Source organism: Cyprinus carpio, chromosome A8, assembly GCF_018340385.1.
Source record: "Cyprinus carpio isolate SPL01 chromosome A8, ASM1834038v1, whole genome shotgun sequence".
Lineage (NCBI taxonomy): Eukaryota > Metazoa > Chordata > Actinopteri > Cypriniformes > Cyprinidae > Cyprinus > Cyprinus carpio.
In genome coordinates, this window is record NC_056579.1 from 6,800,915 (window position 1) to 6,819,881 (window position 18,967).

The 18,967-nt window shown below is 38.1% G+C and overlaps 1 protein-coding gene across 7 annotated transcripts in view; it reads left to right on the forward strand.

The window, feature by feature from the left end:
• LOC109059019 (integrin beta-4-like) overlaps positions 1-18,967 on the forward strand; it is a 31,525-nt gene that overhangs the window by 10,771 nt on the left and 1,787 nt on the right. For 3 of the 7 annotated variants that reach the window (XM_042761831.1, XM_042761832.1, XM_042761830.1), the window contains exons 15-41: positions 952-1,047; positions 1,232-1,487; positions 1,749-1,855; positions 3,630-3,660; positions 3,756-3,950; positions 5,109-5,209; positions 5,319-5,377; positions 5,505-5,528; positions 6,886-7,034; positions 7,174-7,353; positions 8,142-8,290; positions 8,499-8,706; positions 8,794-9,114; positions 9,245-9,405; positions 10,827-11,007; positions 11,166-11,303; positions 11,397-11,579; positions 11,704-11,838; positions 13,696-13,839; positions 14,174-14,335; positions 15,278-15,439; positions 15,690-15,803; positions 16,552-16,701; positions 17,048-17,236; positions 17,415-17,570; positions 18,267-18,428; positions 18,703-18,810. In XM_042761831.1, coding sequence (XP_042617765.1) covers positions 952-1,047; positions 1,232-1,487; positions 1,749-1,855; positions 3,630-3,660; positions 3,756-3,950; positions 5,109-5,209; positions 5,319-5,377; positions 5,505-5,528; positions 6,886-7,034; positions 7,174-7,353; positions 8,142-8,290; positions 8,499-8,706; positions 8,794-9,114; positions 9,245-9,405; positions 10,827-11,007; positions 11,166-11,303; positions 11,397-11,579; positions 11,704-11,838; positions 13,696-13,839; positions 14,174-14,335; positions 15,278-15,439; positions 15,690-15,803; positions 16,552-16,701; positions 17,048-17,236; positions 17,415-17,570; positions 18,267-18,428; positions 18,703-18,810 — 4,021 coding nt within the window. The remainder of the gene's footprint in view (positions 1-951; positions 1,048-1,231; positions 1,488-1,748; positions 1,856-3,629; positions 3,661-3,755; positions 3,951-5,108; positions 5,210-5,318; positions 5,378-5,504; positions 5,529-6,885; positions 7,035-7,173; positions 7,354-8,141; positions 8,291-8,498; positions 8,707-8,793; positions 9,115-9,244; positions 9,406-10,826; positions 11,008-11,165; positions 11,304-11,396; positions 11,580-11,703; positions 11,839-13,695; positions 13,840-14,173; positions 14,336-15,277; positions 15,440-15,689; positions 15,804-16,551; positions 16,702-17,047; positions 17,237-17,414; positions 17,571-18,266; positions 18,429-18,702; positions 18,811-18,967) is intronic. The other 4 variants (XM_042761836.1, XM_042761834.1, XM_042761833.1 and 1 more) reach the window with 3 other exon arrangements.

Here is an 18,967-nt window from a genome sequence, read left to right on the forward strand (position 1 = left end):
TAAATGTAAAAAATCATCCAAGTAGCAAATTGGGGAACACCATTCAAAAAATTTTTAAGAAATTAATGTTTATTCATCAAGGATGCATTAAACTGATCAAAAGTGACAGTAAAGACTTTTGACAGTGTAACGATTTCAAATACAGGCTGTTCTTTTGCACTTTCTTTTCATCAAAGAATCCTGAAAAAAAAACAGTTTCCACAAAATAAGCAGTACAACTGTTTTCAACTGATAATAATATTTATATTTATTATAATTAAATTGGTGGGTTTTTGTTAAATGTGAGCCAAAATCATCACAATTAAAAGAACCAAAGACTTAAACTACTTCAGTCTGTGTGCATTGAATTTATTTAATACATGAGTTTCAAAATTTGAGTTGAATTACTGAAATAAATGACCTTTTCCATGACATTCTAATTTATTGAGATGCACCTGTAAATGCATCCTTGGAGACCATAAGAGATATATTCTTACTGACTCCAATCTGTGTGGTCTACTAAACTATGTCCCCAAGTCTATGGTACTTGTCAATATTCACATTTATTAAAAAAAATAATAATAATAATAATTGAAAACAGCTCTCTGGAATACTGAATTCTGATTGGTCAATCTCAACATTTTGCGGTCAAACCTAAATTTATTAAATGTTCCTGGCAACACAAAATATTTTTTCAGGAAGATACAAGATCATTTTAATTTACGTAGTTGGTGTCATTTGCTAGTAGATGCTGATAGTTAAAATACATTAACTACGTCAACACTGAAACTGATGTTTTTCCATTAAATTTTGAATGATTTTCTCTAAATCATAGCATAGTTGAGCCAAACCCATCTTTCACAGATCTGATGATAGTCAAGGAGATCCATTTCACTCATAACTCAGTTTTGATAAATGTGTCTAGATAAAACACAGTTCTGTGTATAATAAAATTGTTCTTCTGTTTTGTAGGGCATCTGTAATGGCCATGGTGACTGCATATGTGGTCGTTGTGAGTGTCAAAAATCCGGACTTCCACTGAGCTCCACTTGTGAAGCAAACTTCCAGGTGCGACTGTGATGGGTGTGTGTGTGTGTGTGTGTGTGTGTGTGTGTGTGTGTGTGTGTGTGTGTGTGTGTGTGTGTGTGTGTGTGTGTGTGTGTGTGTGTGTGAATGTGTCCGTCTATCTGAATTCCTTTACTTTGCATGCTAATTAGTTCTGCCCTGATACCAACTGTCTCTCATAATGCAGCAACAATTGGGTATGTGTGAAGACAAGAGGAGCTGCGTTCAATGCCAGGCCTGGAACACTGGAGAGAGAAAAGGACGGAAATGTAATGAGTGTCCCTTTAAAATCGTCATGGTGGAAGAGCTTGAAGACCATAAAAAAGTAATAGAGACATGCAGTTTCCGTGACGAAGATGATGACTGCACATATCACTACACTGTTAATTATCCAATGAACATCACAGACAAAGAACACCACATCCTAGTAAAGAAAAAGAAAGGTGAGATGTGCACAAAAATGAATTGTACTTTTTATAAGATAAAAAAGTTTATACAGCCTTTGGGTGAACCTATAAGTTAATTTAAAACTGATTTCTCACATACATATATATTATTTCATATGAGGTAAAATTGAGCACTGTTAAATTGTCCTGTTGTAGTTATGGGTCTACTACTTAGGCTGTATTTCTAGCTCTTGAACAAGAGTGTGGTGAGTAATACATGTGAGTGTTAAACTAACTGATTGTTTCTCTGTGTATCAGACTGTCCACCTGCAGGTTTCCTGTGGTTGATTCCTCTCATTATGTTTCTGATGCTATTGCTTGGTTTGCTTTTGCTCTGCTGCTGGAAATACTGTGCCTGCTGCCAGGTAGATATACACATCTTAATATTGATTTCTATATATATATATTTTATAATTTATAATTTATAATTTTTTTTTTTTTTTTTAACAAATCAGCATGTCCCCACAAGTCCTGAAAAGGAAAGTAACCTATTGTTTTGTTAAATTTTGTAAACTATAACTAAGAAAATAGAAAAAAAAGTGAAAGGGGAAAAAACACCCAAAAACAATTTATTACACAAACACCTTCCCATAACCAGGTGTAACATGAGTTTCCAGTGTCAAGTTATTTTAAGTTGTCAGTGAAACTGAAAATACTGCTCACAAAGAACAAAAATACAGCCAGTCAGAACGTGTTTGATGTGTATTATTATTACAGCTAAGTGGAGCTGGACTGTCAGTTATCGAGATTTTACTGGAGGTGATGATAAATGATTAAAAAAATAATAAGATGTCTTGTTGCTTGTCTTGTTTGCTATATACACATCAAATATGTTCTAATTGGCTTTGATTCTAATGCGTTGGACAGCATTTTTCACTTTCTTTGAAACCACAAGTTACTTGCTGCTTAAGACTAGGGATGCATCGATCTGATATTCAGGATCGGTATCGGCTCCGATACTGGTATTTTCTGCCGGATCGGGTATCGGTCAGATGAGACCGATCCAAATCCGATATTGTGCGTATACTAGCCCCACGAAGGGCACAAAAAAATTATAAAGCACCAAAAGGTTTTCGTGCACTATATTTTAAGTGTTCTGAAGCTGTTCCATAGTTCAATCTGAGGTACAGATTATTATTTAAGTCATTAAATTCAAGTTCACATAAACTCTTCTTTCGGCTGCGGCTGTCTGTCATCTTCCATTCAGCATTCAACTGGGTGTTGCGTTCGGTTACTACAGTCAAAACAGTGAAACTCTCTTCAAGAGCGCACAGTAACTGAGGTTTAAAACTGTTAAAAGAAAAGGTTCAATAAACTAACGCATGGATTTAATACACTACGTATCAATATCTCTTCCCTTTGTACTAACTTTTCTATGCGGACTCGGAGGGCTGTGCAGCCTGCACACTGTGATTCCGTGGTGTTTCAAGCACATCATTCTGTGCACGGGATGTGCATAAGTGCTCTGTGCCGCTCTGTATTGGAGCCTTTAGTATTATAATACTTTTCTGTGCAATGAAAGATTATTAATAGTCTTTCTTGTTCTGTCCTATTTATCATATGTTGCTGCCTTCATTACTGTGCTATACATTTAAAAGAAATGTCTTTTAATTTTATAGTATATATTTTTATATAAATGTATTTACTTGTTTTTTCATGAATGTATTTTACAACAATACAAAGAGCAATGTGTAACATTTTACTAGGTTTAGACATTCACTTTTATTTGAAAATAAAAATGTTTCACTGGATTTTATAAAATTATTGTACACCCGTGAATTATCCACTAACCGAGTTTATAATAGTATTTTTGTCATAGATAATGAATATATATTTTCATTTGTAATTTTCCATTAAAATGAAGTTGTCTATATGTAGTAGACTGTGTTTAACACACAAAAGAGTGATGATCAGGTCAATACAGAGAAGTATATAAATTCGACAGTGATTTTAAACAAAAAACTGCGCTGGTATCGGAATTAAAATTATGTTGTCTATACTCAGAATTTTCCGTATAGGATCGGATTGGTTCTGAAAAAATGGTATCGTTGCATCCCTACTTTAAACATCAACTGATTAGGATGTGGTGTAGTAATGTTATATCCCAACTGATTAACATTTGCTGTCTGTCCCCAACAGGCATGTCTTGCTTTTCTCCCATGCTGCAGAGGTAATCATTTTTCTCTGTTACACCTCAGTTACATTATACAGAGATCAGTGGGAATAGATTTACTGTATTGTTTTTAATGTGTTTGTGATTGCCAGGTCGTATGGTGGGATTCAAAGAAGACCACTATATGCTACGTCAGTCTTTGTCGACCACTGATCATTTGGACACCCCAATGGTGCGCACCGGCCCACCGAAGAGCACAGATATTGTGCGCTGGAAAGTGACGGACAATGTGCACCGAGGACCAAACCACCCACAGAACCAAATCAAACCCAACCCCAAAGAGACCAGTGAGTCTAGACTGACATTCAGCTAGTTACTTAGTCATCTAGTGTGACCAGGGTCCAATATTAAAGGGGTCCTATTATGCTCTTTTACAAAGTCTTGATTTTGTTTTGGGGGTGTACTAGAACAGGCTCTCATACAAGGTTGTTCGAAAAACACATTATTTTTCACATATTTTACATTATTTCAAGACCTCTCTTCCCAGTCTGGCATGAACGGCTCGAATAGTTCCTGTATCAAATGAAGGCGCGCCTTCTGGAATATGAAATGTGCTGTGATTGGTTAGCTGGGCCAGTGTGTGTTCTGATTGGCTCCACTTGGCACCTGGTCGGGAAATGTCATGCCCCTTACCATAGCCCCCTGCCAGCTTCAGTGTAAATATTGCATCAAAATCAAATCAATTTGAGCACGATTTAAACCCGGATGATTGTAACCAATCTAAGTTCGTCTGCCTTGGGAAAGCTAGCGTGTCTCCAACATAGTGAAAACTCTTGTTGCCTTCTCTAGTGTAGCTCAACCAGGTCTCGTCCCATTCGTTGATATTTGTGATGTCACAATTCCCGGAAAATATGCCTTGTAGTCCAAACGAGTCGTTCATTGTAGTTTTTGAAAAGATTTCTGTTAAATAAAATATCTCCTTTTGAAGTGGACTTTGAGCTTTGTAAATTTTCAGATCTTTTTATGCTCAAACAGCAACATTACAAACTAACTAAAGTTGAAAAAGTGAAAAACCATAATAGCACCCCTTTAAAGTAATAGTTCACCCCAAAATCTAAATTCTTGTCATTCCAAACCTGTGTGACTTTCTTTCTATTGTGGAACACATAAAAAAAATTTATTTGAAAAATGTCTCTCTACAATGAAAGTTAATGGGGTCAAAACAACAATGGACCCCACTGACTTTCATTGTATGGGCAAAATGTTCAATAAATATATATATATATATATATATATATATATATTGTGCTTCACAGGTAAAAGAAAGTCATACAGGTTTGGAATGACATGAGTGAAGTAAATGATTGCAGAATGAGAATTTTTGGGTGAACTATCCTTTTAAAAATGTTTGGTAACATTTTTTTTTTTTTTTTACCACACAGGCATTGCCATGCTTGTTTAGCTTATATTTATATTCTTTCATCCCTCTGTATTTTTCTTTAAAGTCCAGTACCCCATCTCTCTTCGTTTGAACCGGCAATATTCAGAAACTCTATCCAAAGAGTCTCGGGACACAGATAAGCTCAGGCAAGAAGTAGAGGACAACGTAAGTTCCCACAAATGAATAAAAATTTAAATAAAATAAAAAAAGAAACAATTTCTTGCACATGAACCGTCATGCCTGACTGTTAATGTCTGTTTGTTTTCATAAACAGCTCAATGCCGTGTTCCTGCAGATCCCTGGCGCACAGAGAGTGCAAAAGACTCTGTTCAGGTGAGAAGTAGCTCTCAATGACTCATTAAAATTGGTGTGGCTGTGCCTTGTGGGCAGCTTTTTCTAAAGTTGGATGAGGCTCAGATTTTGACATGTGTCTGAATGTACTGTTATTCTTTTCCCTCAGGACACAAAGAAATTCTGGAAAGAGGTACTGTAGCTACAGCTATGCTAGCATTGACAAAATACTGTATGTCGCATTAAGTCTGAGTTTATTGATGAGGGTAAATCTTACAAAACTTTTCAATGTTAGAATATTAAAGGGGTGGTTGATTGCTATTTCACTTTTTTAATGTTTGTTAGTGTGTAATGTTGCTGTTTGAGCATAAACAATATCTGCAAAGTTATGACACTGAAAGTTCAATGCAAACAAAGATATCATCTTTTTAAAATTATCTCAGTTTAATGCCTACAAAAACGGCTCATTGGGACTACAGCAAGCTACTTCATGGGTGTGTGATGTCACAAACCCAGAAATTTACATAAACGCAACCCCTGGGAACATGCAACAAAGGGGGCAATATTACACTGCTTTAGAGAAGAGGAAGAGTTGTTGCCATGCCATCAAAACTAGGGGTGCGTGCATGAAAAAAATATATATTCATATATGAATCATGATTCTGTCTTCTAACGATTCTTACTGATTCACAAGTTTCAAAATCAATGTTCTAAAGCGGGGTTTGTTAATATTTTTTTTTGTGTGGACCTGGTCTTCATATATTTCTTTTGGATTATAAGTTGTCCAGCTCAGCTCCAACAATGAACTGTTCCAATTATACACTTTATGTGTATAGGCAAATAGCGCATGCGGTTGCCATGCTGTATTAAAGCTTTAATCAGGATAAAACCGTATATTAAAAGCTAACATAAGCAGTAGCATTTACAAATAACAGCATATCTAAAATGTATGAGACAACAACAAACAAAAAAAAAAATAGCATTAATAGCCGTGTGCTTGCACAGGTTCTGCGCGATCTGCTTCAATAATATCCTTTGCATCTCATTTGGGCTCAAATTGATAAGCAATATTGACGACGCCATTGTTTACAATACAACCAGAGCACATGCCGCTAAGCTGAGGGGCCTGATGTTTAGACGCACACTGGCGGATTAGCGAATCACAACACACTGGGCCAGCTGACCAATCTGATCCCATCATGTATTTCTGAGGGAAGGGCTTCATAAAACCAGGAACTCATTGGAGCATTTATCAGAGAAGGGAAGGAGCTGTGTAGAATAAAGGTAAATAAAGAAGAAAAAAAAACAGTCAACCACCCCTTTAAAGTGATTTCTGAAGTATCATGTGATACTGAAGACTGGAGTAATGGCTGCTGAAAATGCATCTTCGCCATCACAGGAATAAATTACATTTTAAATGATATTAAAATGTGGTTGTTTTAAATCATAATTAAAATATGAACTGGATATTTCTTTGTTACAGTAGATTTACTAATTTGTACAGTGACTACAAATCTGAAAACAATAACAATTCTCATTTGCATCCACAGACAGAACAACACGATTGTAGACACGGTTTTATCTGCCCCTCGTGCCAGTTACCCAGATATAGTGAAACTGACAGATAAACAGGTTCAGGCTGGAAACTTCCGGGACCTGAAAGTGGTTCCAGGCTACTACACCGTAGCTACTGACAGAGGTACGGCCACCCTGGACAACCCACAGACCTTTAACAACATGCTCACTCCAAAATACCTGCTGCATTAGTTTGCAGTCTGTTGTAACACTTTGGGTTTGTTATGTGAATTTAATGTTTATGTGTCCTTGTGCTTGTCTAGAAGCGGCAGGTGCTGTGGAGTTTCAGGAGGGCGTGGAGTCAGTGGATGTCCGAGTTCCCCTCTTTATGAAAGATGAGGATGATGAAAAGAAGGAGCTGCTTGTTCAAGCCGTCGATGTTCCAGTTGGACTTGCGAAGATCGGCAAAGATCATGTCAACATCACTGTGATTAAGGAACATGGTAAGAAGTTCTAATGATGTTTTATTAACAAAGTTCAGGAGGAGCATGTTCAGACAATCAACCAATTTAGCACAGGTAGAGCACGTTCAGATAATCATCTCAATGAGCACGATAGTAAGTATATATACAGCCAACTTACCTTTGTCCCACAACTGTTTTCTGGCATCCCTTCTCCTTCCCAACTCCTCACTCCTAACAATTCCTATCCCAGCTTGGGATATTGGGGAGGTCTTTGGGTTCAGGCTAAATTCTGAGCTCAGAGCCCTCTTCCTCCATAAAATGTGCAGCACACATCTGAATATTTGGGTTGAACTGTTCTGAACATTTGGGTTGATTTCTAACTGTCCTCTTCTGGCCAAACAGTCGTTGAAATACAAACTTGAAACAAAGTAGCTTCGCTTTCACATCGAAACACACAAAGTTGAAACGCCTTTGAGAATGACTGCATGTGTCTTTTTTATTTGAGCTGATGTTTGAGTGGGGTTATGGGTTTTTTCTTTTTTAGTGACGTAGAGATGTTGGGGGGGTGTTAGAACGAGCTGTTTTAGGGGGGTGTGGTTAACTGTTAACTTTTATGAAGAATATCTCTTTGGATTTGAAACTTTAGTCTTTGCAAATTTACAGATCTTCTTTATGCAGCAAGAGCTTGTAACACTCCAAAGAGAAAGGAAAACTTGAAAATCACATCATATGACCCCTATAAAACAAGCATTTTTAATATTATAATAAAATATTTTTTTTGTAGATATTAAGTGGCAAAATCTTTGTGTTTATTTATTCTCACATAGCTAGAAGCATCTTTACCTTCCTGCAGCCGTCATACACCTACAGTCGTCAGGATGGTGTGGCAAACATCCCGATCAGTCGTGAGATCATAGAGGACGGACGGACACAGGTCACATATTGCACCCGTGACCTCACTGCCAAAGACAAGAAGGTAAAATACACTAACTGGACAACTTTGGTTTCACCTCAAGTTCTGTATTTCTGTATTTACATTTGATTAAATTGATTTTTTTTTTTCTAATAAAATGAGACCACAACAATTTCTAAATAAGGGATATGGATATGTCTTTGTCAGAAAAAAGTCATAAAGTCATTCTCATTTGTTTGATTGTGCGTTAATTTTTCCCTTCTCTTCATAGGACTATATCTCAGTTGATGGAGACTTGAGTTATGGTCCAGGGGAAACACAGAAGACAGTCCCAGTGAAACTCTTGGAGCTTGGGGAGGGAGATGGACTGCTAGAGGACAAACAAGTCAAACAGTTTGTGATGGATCTGAGCAACCCACGACAAGGTGCTAAACTGGGCCGCTACCCACGCACCACTATCACCATCACAGATAAACCAGGTATATATCAGACTGACAGATTTAAAGGTATAATTTGTTGTAATTCTTCAACCTAAATTTGAATTGTCTTATATGTCCTCCTCACAGAACCCAGTGTTTTGATGTTTAAGAAGAGTACTCAGACTTACAATACAACTGACCTGCTCTACTCCATCCCTGTGGTACGCACTCGAAACCAGGAGGGTTCGAACACTGTGTACTGGCGCACAAACAAAGCCTCACGCTTCGACCTCTCCAGTCCTCTCAAATTTGTTCCTGGTGAGTCGGAAAAGAACGTCGTCATTGATCCTCATTTGTATCCATCTCCCGTTATACCTGAGACCTTCCAACTGGAACTATTCGACCCAAGCAACAATGCAATCATTGGAGAGAGGAAAACCACGCTGGTGAAAGTCATTGATGGTAGAGGTGAGAAAACGGCGTTTAGATTGTGGTCCATGTTTGTTTTTACTTAGTTCATGTTTCATGAGAAAACCCTGAACCCTCCAGTAATCAGCAGATGTTGAGTGTTACTTAATATTTGCATTTGTCATTTCAGGGGATGGGAAACTGGGTTCCCGGAAAATAGAACATGTGAATCAGTCACCCACATCTCCTGGAGGACGCCTCTACGCCCCAACCAACATCAAAGCTGTTGCTTCCGGCCCTAAAAACATCCGCCTGAACTGGAACCCCAGTGCAAATGCCAGTGGTTACAAGGTAGGTCACGTAACATGATATCTGATATAACATGTTACAAAATTGCACCCGTTTTTGTATTATTTAGTGTGTATAGTCTGTTTTTTTTTTGTTTTGTTTTTTTCCTCTGTAAAGTTTTGTAAATAAACTTAAAAAAAAATACTCATAAACGAAGACTTCCAGTCCAGCCAAAGCGATTATTCAAAACATCTGTCTCTGACCACTAATCTTGTTACTGGTTAGATAGAGATTTTAAAATGTGTAAAAGCTTCAATATTTACACAGCCTTAACCAATATGAGATGGTACTTAAATTTGTAGTTGCAAAAGCCAGGAATGTGACAGGAGAGAATTTCAGCTATGTAAGTCACAGAATGACTTTATTTATAGATTTATAGTGTAATTGAGTTTAATTGTGCTGTTTTTAATTTTGCTATTTTAGACACATTGAATACAATATATAAAACATTGATTCATATGCAGTATATATATGTACAAACTGTAATATTGTGAAATATTATTACAACTGTTTTCTGGTTTAAAACATTTTAAAATGTAATATATTCCTGTGATTGCAAAACTGGATTTTCAGCAGCCTTCAGTTTTACATGATCCATCAATCTCAAAAACATATTTTTGTGTTTTGTCTTTACTGTCACTTTTGATCAGTTTAATGTGTCCTTGCTGAATTGTAATTTTTCAATTCTTAAAAAAAAATAAAATAAAATACAGGCTAGTAGGAAACATACAGGCTAGGAGGAGATTATTGACTGTGGGTTGTGACATATTAGCCTAGATCAGCGGTTTTCAACTCCAGTCCTCGCGCCCCCCTGCTCTGCATATTTTATATGTTTCTCTTATCACTTCAGACATTTGTTCTATTTGACTATAAGTGCCCTGCGAAGTGGCCATCTCCAGATATTCACCATGATTCCAATTCGAAGCGAAGCGAAGTGAAGTATATTCCATTCAAAGGGCGTTAAAGTGTGCAAGACGAGAATTTAAATTGTCTTTATCTACAGAGGTATATTATGTCACACTTCTCTAGTAAGTTTTGTCTGTGTGTGAAGATGCTGCAGCAGCAGCGCAGCGCAAATCCATGAATTAATGTTCCGAAGTGAAGTAAACTTCAACGGATTTCCCCTGCTCAGTGTGTAGGGAACAGTGAACACTGTGTAGGGATCATGTCAGTCAGAACACAGTTCATTCACTTAGCTTTCTTCTAACAAGCTGAATCAGGTTGGGGGGGGGGGGTGGTGAGCGAGGACTGGGTTTGAAAACCGCTGGCCTAGATCTCATGCTTGGTCCCAGTCCATTTCTGCTTGTAAATTTTAGTTGCAGAATTTTAATGAAATTAATATTTCCATAAACACTAGCTTAGCTAAAAAGGCTGTTGAAAATGCTGTTAAACTTGTCCTTTGAGCTGTGATTTGCTGTTTCCAGGTGAAGTACTGGATTTATGGAGATCCTGAGGCTGATGCTCAGGTGCAGGATGTGAAGACTCCTCAAGCCGAGCTGACTAATCTCTACCCATACTGTGACTATGAGATGCGTGTATGTGGCTACAATGCACTCGGAGAGGGCAATTACACCGAGATCATTCAATGCCAGACTCTAGAGGATGGTAAGTCATTCTCTGGACTTTTTAAAATGTTATGGTCTTTTTAAGAAGCATCAAGAATGTCATACTTTTTATACTTGGCTTTTCCTGGCATACCCACTGATGCTTTTTGAAGTTTCTGTCTCACAAACATGGCCATCTGCATTATTTTACGCCTCTAGTACCTGGTGAACCTGGTCGCCTGGCTTTCAATGTCATCAGTCCCACTGTCACTCAGGTCAGCTGGGCGGAGCCAGCAGAGACGAATGGTGTCATTACTTCATATGAGGTTATCTACACACCCATCGACGAGAAAAAGAGTAGGAATCTTAAAATACTTTTTATAGCATCTGTTTGTCAGTATTGTAACAATTAGTGCTCATCTGACTGCACATATTTCTTTCTCTGTTCAGAGCCTATAGGACCTTCTAAGAAGGTAATGATTGACAACCCCAAAAAGCGCATGCTGCTCATCGAGAACCTGCAGCCTTCTCAGACCTACTGTTACAAAGTGCGTGCTCGCAATAAGGTTGGCTGGGGCCCATACAAAGATGCCACAATCAACCTGGCTACACAACCTACCAGACCCATGTCAAGTAAGCGTCTCACAAAAATTGGGTGGAATCAAACTCAAGTTTGGACTGAGCGATTGTTTAATAAACCATTGTACAGACTGTGAATTGATTTTGTTGTTTGTTCTGGTTTATATCACTCCTATAGTTCCCATCATTCCTGACATTCCCATTGTGGATGCAGAAGCTGGAGATGAATATGACAGCTATCTGATGTACAGTAATGAAGTACTACGATCCCCAACGGGTAGCCAGAGGCCTAGCGTCACAGATCCGACTGATGGTGGGTGTCTTTTGTGATGTGGTGCACTGTTGCAACACATTAGAATCAATGTACACCACCTTTCAAAAGTTTGGGGTCAGTAAGAAAGAAATTCATATTTGAATTAAGCAAGGTTCCATTAAATTGGTCAAAAGCGACAGACTTCTATAATATTACAAAATATTTCAATTTTCAAATTAATGCTGTTCTTCTGAACATCCTTTTGATCCAACAATCCTGAAAAAAAGTGTCAGTTTTTACAAAAATATTAAGCAGCACAACTGTTTTCAACACTGATATTAATAAGACTGAATCAGTATCTTAGAATGAAGTCTGAAGGATCATGTTACACTGAAGACTGGAGTAATGGTGCTGAAAATTCATCTTTGGATTACAGGAATAAATTAAATTTAAGTATATCAAAATTCATGTTACACTGAAGACTGTAGTTTTGGTTATTATTTTTTATCTTTGGAACAGTACCATCACTGTATTTTTGGTCAAATAAATGTAGCCTTGTTAAGCATAAGAGACTTTATTCATAAAAAAAACCCTAAAAATCTTGCCGGCCCCAAGCTTGACCAGTAGTGTGTTTGCTGCATATTGCTGAAAAGACCAGGATAAATTTCAACCAGAATGGGTAAACTGGTTGGCCAAGCAGTTCTTGGTAAAAGGGACACTAGCATCCTGACAATTGTGGTCTTTTCATCAGGGATAGTAGGGAATTAAAACAAGACTTAAGTTTTTCAAAATGTCAATGCTTGACTGTATTTGCATGCCTGAACATGTAGGTGGTATTGTTTCAAGCATTCGAAAGCTTTTTTGTGCTACGTTGACCTGTAGAAACTACTGGTCAATAGCAGTCAGACATGGTCATGGTCTGCCTTCATCTGCAGTGTAACAGGATGATGTCCTTACATCATTCGTATGCAGCTCCTGTTGAAATCGAAAGGCTCTTTCTTGTCCCCTGTGCATCCATTGATGACCCCGCAATCACTTGCCTTTGCCATGGGACAATGTCTTTTTCTTTCCTTAGTGCTTTGTTAAACTGGGTGACTGGGCTCTTTATGGAAGTTGAACTCATTGTTTGTTTAGCGTTCAGGATATGTTGCAGCTGTAAAGTTTGGGCTTCTTCGGCTCATATTTGGCAACAATGATCAAGCTGGTGACTTGGCCTTGCTAAATGTCGGTAGCATCATGGATGGGCTCAGAAGATATCAGCTTCCCACCTTTTCTTCTTTCCTTCTTTGTCTAACTCAAGTTATTAAAGGAACAGATCACCCAAATATGAAAATTCTGTCATCATTTACTCCCTCAGGTTGTTGTATACTGTATGACTTTCTTACTTCCATGGAGCACAGAAGGAGATGCAGATCTTTCTCAGTGAATGGACGGATGCTCCAAAAAACATCATAAAACTACCATGATTATGGTCCATTTTGCTTGAGCACTATTTTCCAAGTCTATTGAAGCCATATGATAGTTTAGAGTGTGAGAAACAGACCAAAATACAAGTTGATATTTGCTGAACATGGCTTCCGAAGACTTATAAAATATACATTTACCAAATACTCTTGAAATTACATTACACACACACACACACACACACACACAAAATCATATGAAGTACTGTACTTTTATGCTAGTTTAATGATGTTTTTAAGCTTTGTAGCCCCATTCACTTTTATTACATGAAAAAACACAGCCTCAACGTTTTACCTACCATCTGCTTTTGTAATCAAGAAGGTCATACGGGTTTGCAGTGACATCGGGGTTAGTAGTTAATGACAGAATTCTCATTTTCCTGTGAATTAAGTTGAGCATGGACAGCACACACATTCTCTGTCCCTTGCTTGCTTCCCCACATGATTACGGAAGGCTCACGCTGGAAGCATGTCCAGCTAGTCGGTTCGGACCTGGATCTCCGTAAGGTGTCCTGGAAACTGCCTGCTGACATCATCCCCTGCCGCCTGAGCCCGGCCACAGATGCCAGCGATAGTCATGCACAGACCCTGCCACAAGGTGAAGACCTGTCCCTGGCAGACAGCATGCCATCTACACCCAACGTCAACCCAAAGCTGTGCAAGCAAAGTCACTTGAGTGCTAATTGGCATCAAGAGTATCAGAGTGCTAACTGGCGTCTTTAATTAGACTGCTAATTCCATTGCTACCACAAAAATAGTGTTTCTTCATCTGTATTAAGAGGCTTTCTTCAGTTTGGGTCTGTTGAGGTGATTCTTTCTGGGCCACAGTTCAAAGCCCTATTCTGGAGCGCTGACTTCAACTGTGAATTCTATTGTGCTAATGTTGCTGTGCTAATTCATGCTATCGTCTTCTCTCTCATATGTTCTTACAGATCAGTTTGTAAATGGAAAGTGGGACCAGAATTTCCTGTTCCTAGGAGGAAGCGGTTCCCTTTCCCGCAACATCAGTTCCTCCTCATCCACGTTTGACCATTCCACACCCCGTCTCGGTGTGACCAATAACAGCAGCACCACAACTTACATTTCTGGCATAGGTATCAGAGGAAAAAAATAGCTGACTTAAAAATGACAATTTTCTCATGATTTAGTCATCCTCATTTCGTTCCAAACCTGTATTATTTTGTTTCTTCTGCAGAACAGAACACATAATGCCTTACTATATTATGTACCTAGAATGATCAATGGCTGTCAAGCTCCAAATACGTCATAAAACTATCATGAAAGTAGTCTATGTGCACTATGTATTGTGTGCTATATACCAAGTCTTCTTGTTTTGTTTTGTTTTTTCAAAAGAAATTAATACTTTTGTTCAGCAAGGATGCATTCAATTGATCAAAACCTGTTTTCATTTCGATAGTAATGCAAAATGCACCAGCATATTAGAATTATTTCTGAAGGATCATGACACTGAAGACTGGAGTAATGACTTGCCATCACAGGAGGAAATTAGATTTTAAAATATATTTAAAAAGAAAACAATTATTTTAAATGTAACAAAATTTCACAATATTACTGTTTTTACTGTATTACCAAATAAATGACGCCTGGTCATCAGAGACGTCTTTAAAAAATATTTGTAAAAAATCTTACAGATTTAACGATATTCTTAAGTAAAAAAGCTAAAGTGTTGTTCACGCAAAGCAAATGTATGGCTTCAGAAGACTTGGATAATATTGCCATTTGGACCACTTTTATGATAGTTTAATAGCACTTATTTACCTTTCAATTTGGATTTTCTTTCTGGTCTACCTTTATTTTGGAAAAGAGCAGCATGCACATTATTCAGAACATCTGTTTTTGTGTTCCATGAACGTAAGTCATATTCATTTACATGAGGGTGAGTAAATGATGACAGAATTTTCCTTTGAGGGTTTATAAATCATTCTTTGATTTGGTACATATGCTTTAAAAACAAAATTGTTGAATCAATGGTCTCCATAGCTCATTAACCAATCGTTGTTTTTTGTCACAATCAGGAGGTTCAACAACACACAGATATGATCTTAGGGATGGCGGACTTCTCAAAGAAGAAGTGATTCTGAGGAAACGTTCTGAGAACAGACATTACACAGACGATGATGGAGTGAGAGATTCTATCATCATGGGAAACCTATCTGGTGGATTTTTGGACAGCTTGGGTAAATTGAGCTTGATAGATCTCTGTGCATAAAGCCAATCAAATTTGATTATAATGCCTCGCAAGGTGCAGCTTTTGGCAAGAATCCTTAGCTGACTCTCCCTTCAATCCTGCTCTTCTTTTTCTCCCCCTTATGCCATTTGTCTGCTCTCTACACTTTTTTCTCTCTCTCTGTTTTCTCGGCTGCCTGCCAACCCTTTCCCGCCACACCCTGCTGTATCCCACCCTGCCGTGGCTTGGCTGTCTCTCAGGGGTCTCTAGCTTCAGCCAGAGTACAACTACCAGCTACAGCTTGAGCTCCAGAGCTCGTACTCAGTCTGAAGATATCAACGATACACTGCAGAACCTGGATAGTGTTCTTCAGGGTGAGTGAACCTGGAAACAACCAGCAGTGCATCAGGAGAGGGTACTTTGAAACTGTAACTTCCTAAGAAACAAGCATTTCATAATGTAAAGTAGTTAAACAAGATCCAAATCTTTTAGTAGGTGTAAAATATTGTCATTTATTTTTACAGTAAGAACAATATTTATTTAGGCACAAAACATATCAGACAACATTGAACTTATTTATTAATCATAATTACATTAAACAGATGCAATAAATATTCATTTACAATAAATGCAAGTAATAGAACACCATCATTTATTTAAAATATATATTTAAAAAAGACAAAATGCAGTGCAGGGGACCAAATGAATCAATGAATCTTTTTTTTTTTTAAACCGGTTCATTTACTGAATGAACAGATTTATGAAAATTGATTTCTCAGAAATCTTGCATTTTAGGAGAGCACATTTAATTATTTTATTAGTTCACTTCGTGAGAACAAAATACGATGACATAAAAAAAAAAATACGCTAAACAGTTGAGAGAATTATATTGTTACTGGAAATGTATCTGTTTAAACTATTTTAAAAGCAGCTGAGCTACTGTCATACTACTGGAAAATGTAGTTAAGTTGGAAGCATCGCTTCTTTTACTTACAAACTGACATATTTCAGCCTATTCCCTGCTGTTTCCCCAATGCTGAACCAATAAAATTGTGGCTACAAAATTAAATATGTCTGTACTGTGGATTGACATTTTACCGTCTGCACTGCTCGTGCCCTCAGACTCTCGGTTCAACCCGGGTGTTCCTGAGACTCCCAGCAGACTGGTGTTCTCTGCCCTGGGGCCCACGGCCCTGAAAGTGAGCTGGCAGGAGCCCCACTGTGAGACCGATGTACTGGGGTACTGCATCCTTTACCAGCTTCTCAGTGGAGGTGATCCATCTCTTCTCAATCGTAGTTATCATACTTATTCATTCTAAATATATGACGGTATATTCAGAGATATACTATATTTTATATATTCATATGTATATATTACTACAATAGTATTTTTAATTGTCATACACTTCATTCTAATTTTTTTATAATTTATTCAATTATCATATAGTACTGTATTTATTTATCAATATGCATCAATTTGTCAGTATACTGTATAAACAGTATATACATATAAAAAATTGTTACATACTATAATTCATCAGTTTACTTCTATATACTCCATACATCTATTTGATGTCTGTTTATTTTTTCATTGTCTTGTATTGTGTTCTTCTCATAGGTGAGGTAAAGCGTATCGAGGTGAACAATCCCGCTCAGAACTCTGTGGTGGTTCAGGATCTTCTGCCCAACCATTCCTACATCTTCAAAGTGAAGGCCCAGAGTCGAGAGGGCTGGGGTCCTGAGAGAGAGGGAGTAATCACCATTGAGTCTGCTGTCGACCCCAAGAGTCCACTGAGCCCAATGCCAGGTGAGAGCGCCTTCTTAGTTTAATTCTTATTTTTATGGTACCTATAGGGGGCATAGTAGCTAATACCAGCAATAACAATGGCACTATTCTGAAGTACTAATATTAAAACATTACTGTGTGTATGTACCATTTACTAAAACATGTATATATATTTATGTGTGTGTGTGTTGTCTTTCAGGATCTCCATTCACACTCAGCACTCCCAGTGCTCCAGGACCTTTGATCTTCACAGCTTTGAGTCCAGACACACTACAGCTGAGCTGGGAGAAACCCCGCAAACCCAATGGGGACATCCTGGGCTATGTGGTTACCTGTGAACAGCTGCATGGTGGAGGTCAGATAACAACCTCTTTATTTTCCATTACAGATTGGGTGGGTGATGGGCTGTGTGGTTAATTGTGAACAGCTGCATGGTGGAGGTCAGACTTGTTCGTTAAGTCCGGACCACACCAAGCCGATTTCAAAGAACTAGCGGCGACAAATCCGATGGTGTTGTCGCCTTGCATCGGCAGCATCTGGACCATGCGCTTGAACACAACGCTCAGACTACAGCTGACTTCTAACTAACACATGCGTTCTGCACTTGCATGAGAGGAATTAACTGTCTATATCAGCAGCTATCAATAGTATATATTCATCATTCAAAATAAGAAACCGGAAGAAGGATATACGAGATATACAAAGATATACGAAACGTAAACAAAGCAGCACTTGCTTACCATTTTGAATATCAGTTGTTGAGAACTTTATTTTAAGCGCTCGTGTTATGAAAATATTCGCTTACAGAGACATCGCTCCCTCAGGTCTGAAAGCCTGATCATCATCTCGCGCACCATCTCCACCATCCCAAACACTGGGTAAAGATCACGTATGATTGATTCAGCATGTTGAATCATGCAAACAACAAGAGCCGACGTGGTACACACCAAAAAAACTATCCCAACAGATGCTTGCTGACGGCCGTTCTTCGGTTTGGTTTGTCCTGGCCTTTAGGTTCCCTGTTAAAACTCTGTGTTTGGTGTCCTTGCAGGAGATCTTCGCTCCTTCCAGGTGAATGGCAATGCTGCAACTTCTTTGACTGTGTCTGACCTGAAAGAAAACATGCCGTACAAATTCAAAGTTCAAGCCCAGACCACACAGGGCTTTGGACCGGAGCGAGAGGGCATCATCACCATCGAATCCCAAGATGGAGGTATGCGAGGATATGACAGTATTAATGCTTTAGGCCTTATTATGAGATAGATATATATATATATCACTGTTAAATGTTTAGTGTTTCAATAATATCATAGCCTACTTTTTATCATGCAAACAGATTGTGAACAATGAAATCAAGTCTCGCCCTGTATTATTTCCTGTTGAATATTGTTTTTGGGGGGTTTTTTGAGGAAAACTACTGATGATACAGTATACTTTTTCTTGGAACTTTTTTTTTTTTAATCTTTTTCTTTTCTCGTCCTCCTCAGGCTCCATGTCACAGTACAACAGTCATTCAGTCACAAAGAGAGAAGTGTTCAACCTACCAACAGACATTACTTCACACACCATGTTCTCAGAACCTTTCGTGTCTCCAGGTACCAACACACACTATATCTTCCAGGGCTGTGCAAAATTCAGCTGAAGAATTTGTTCCATTTCTATGAATGGGTTAGAATTTCAGTTTAACTGGCCCCACATGATGTTATAACCCACAAAAATATAATTAAATTCATTTTGACTAAATATGCTTAT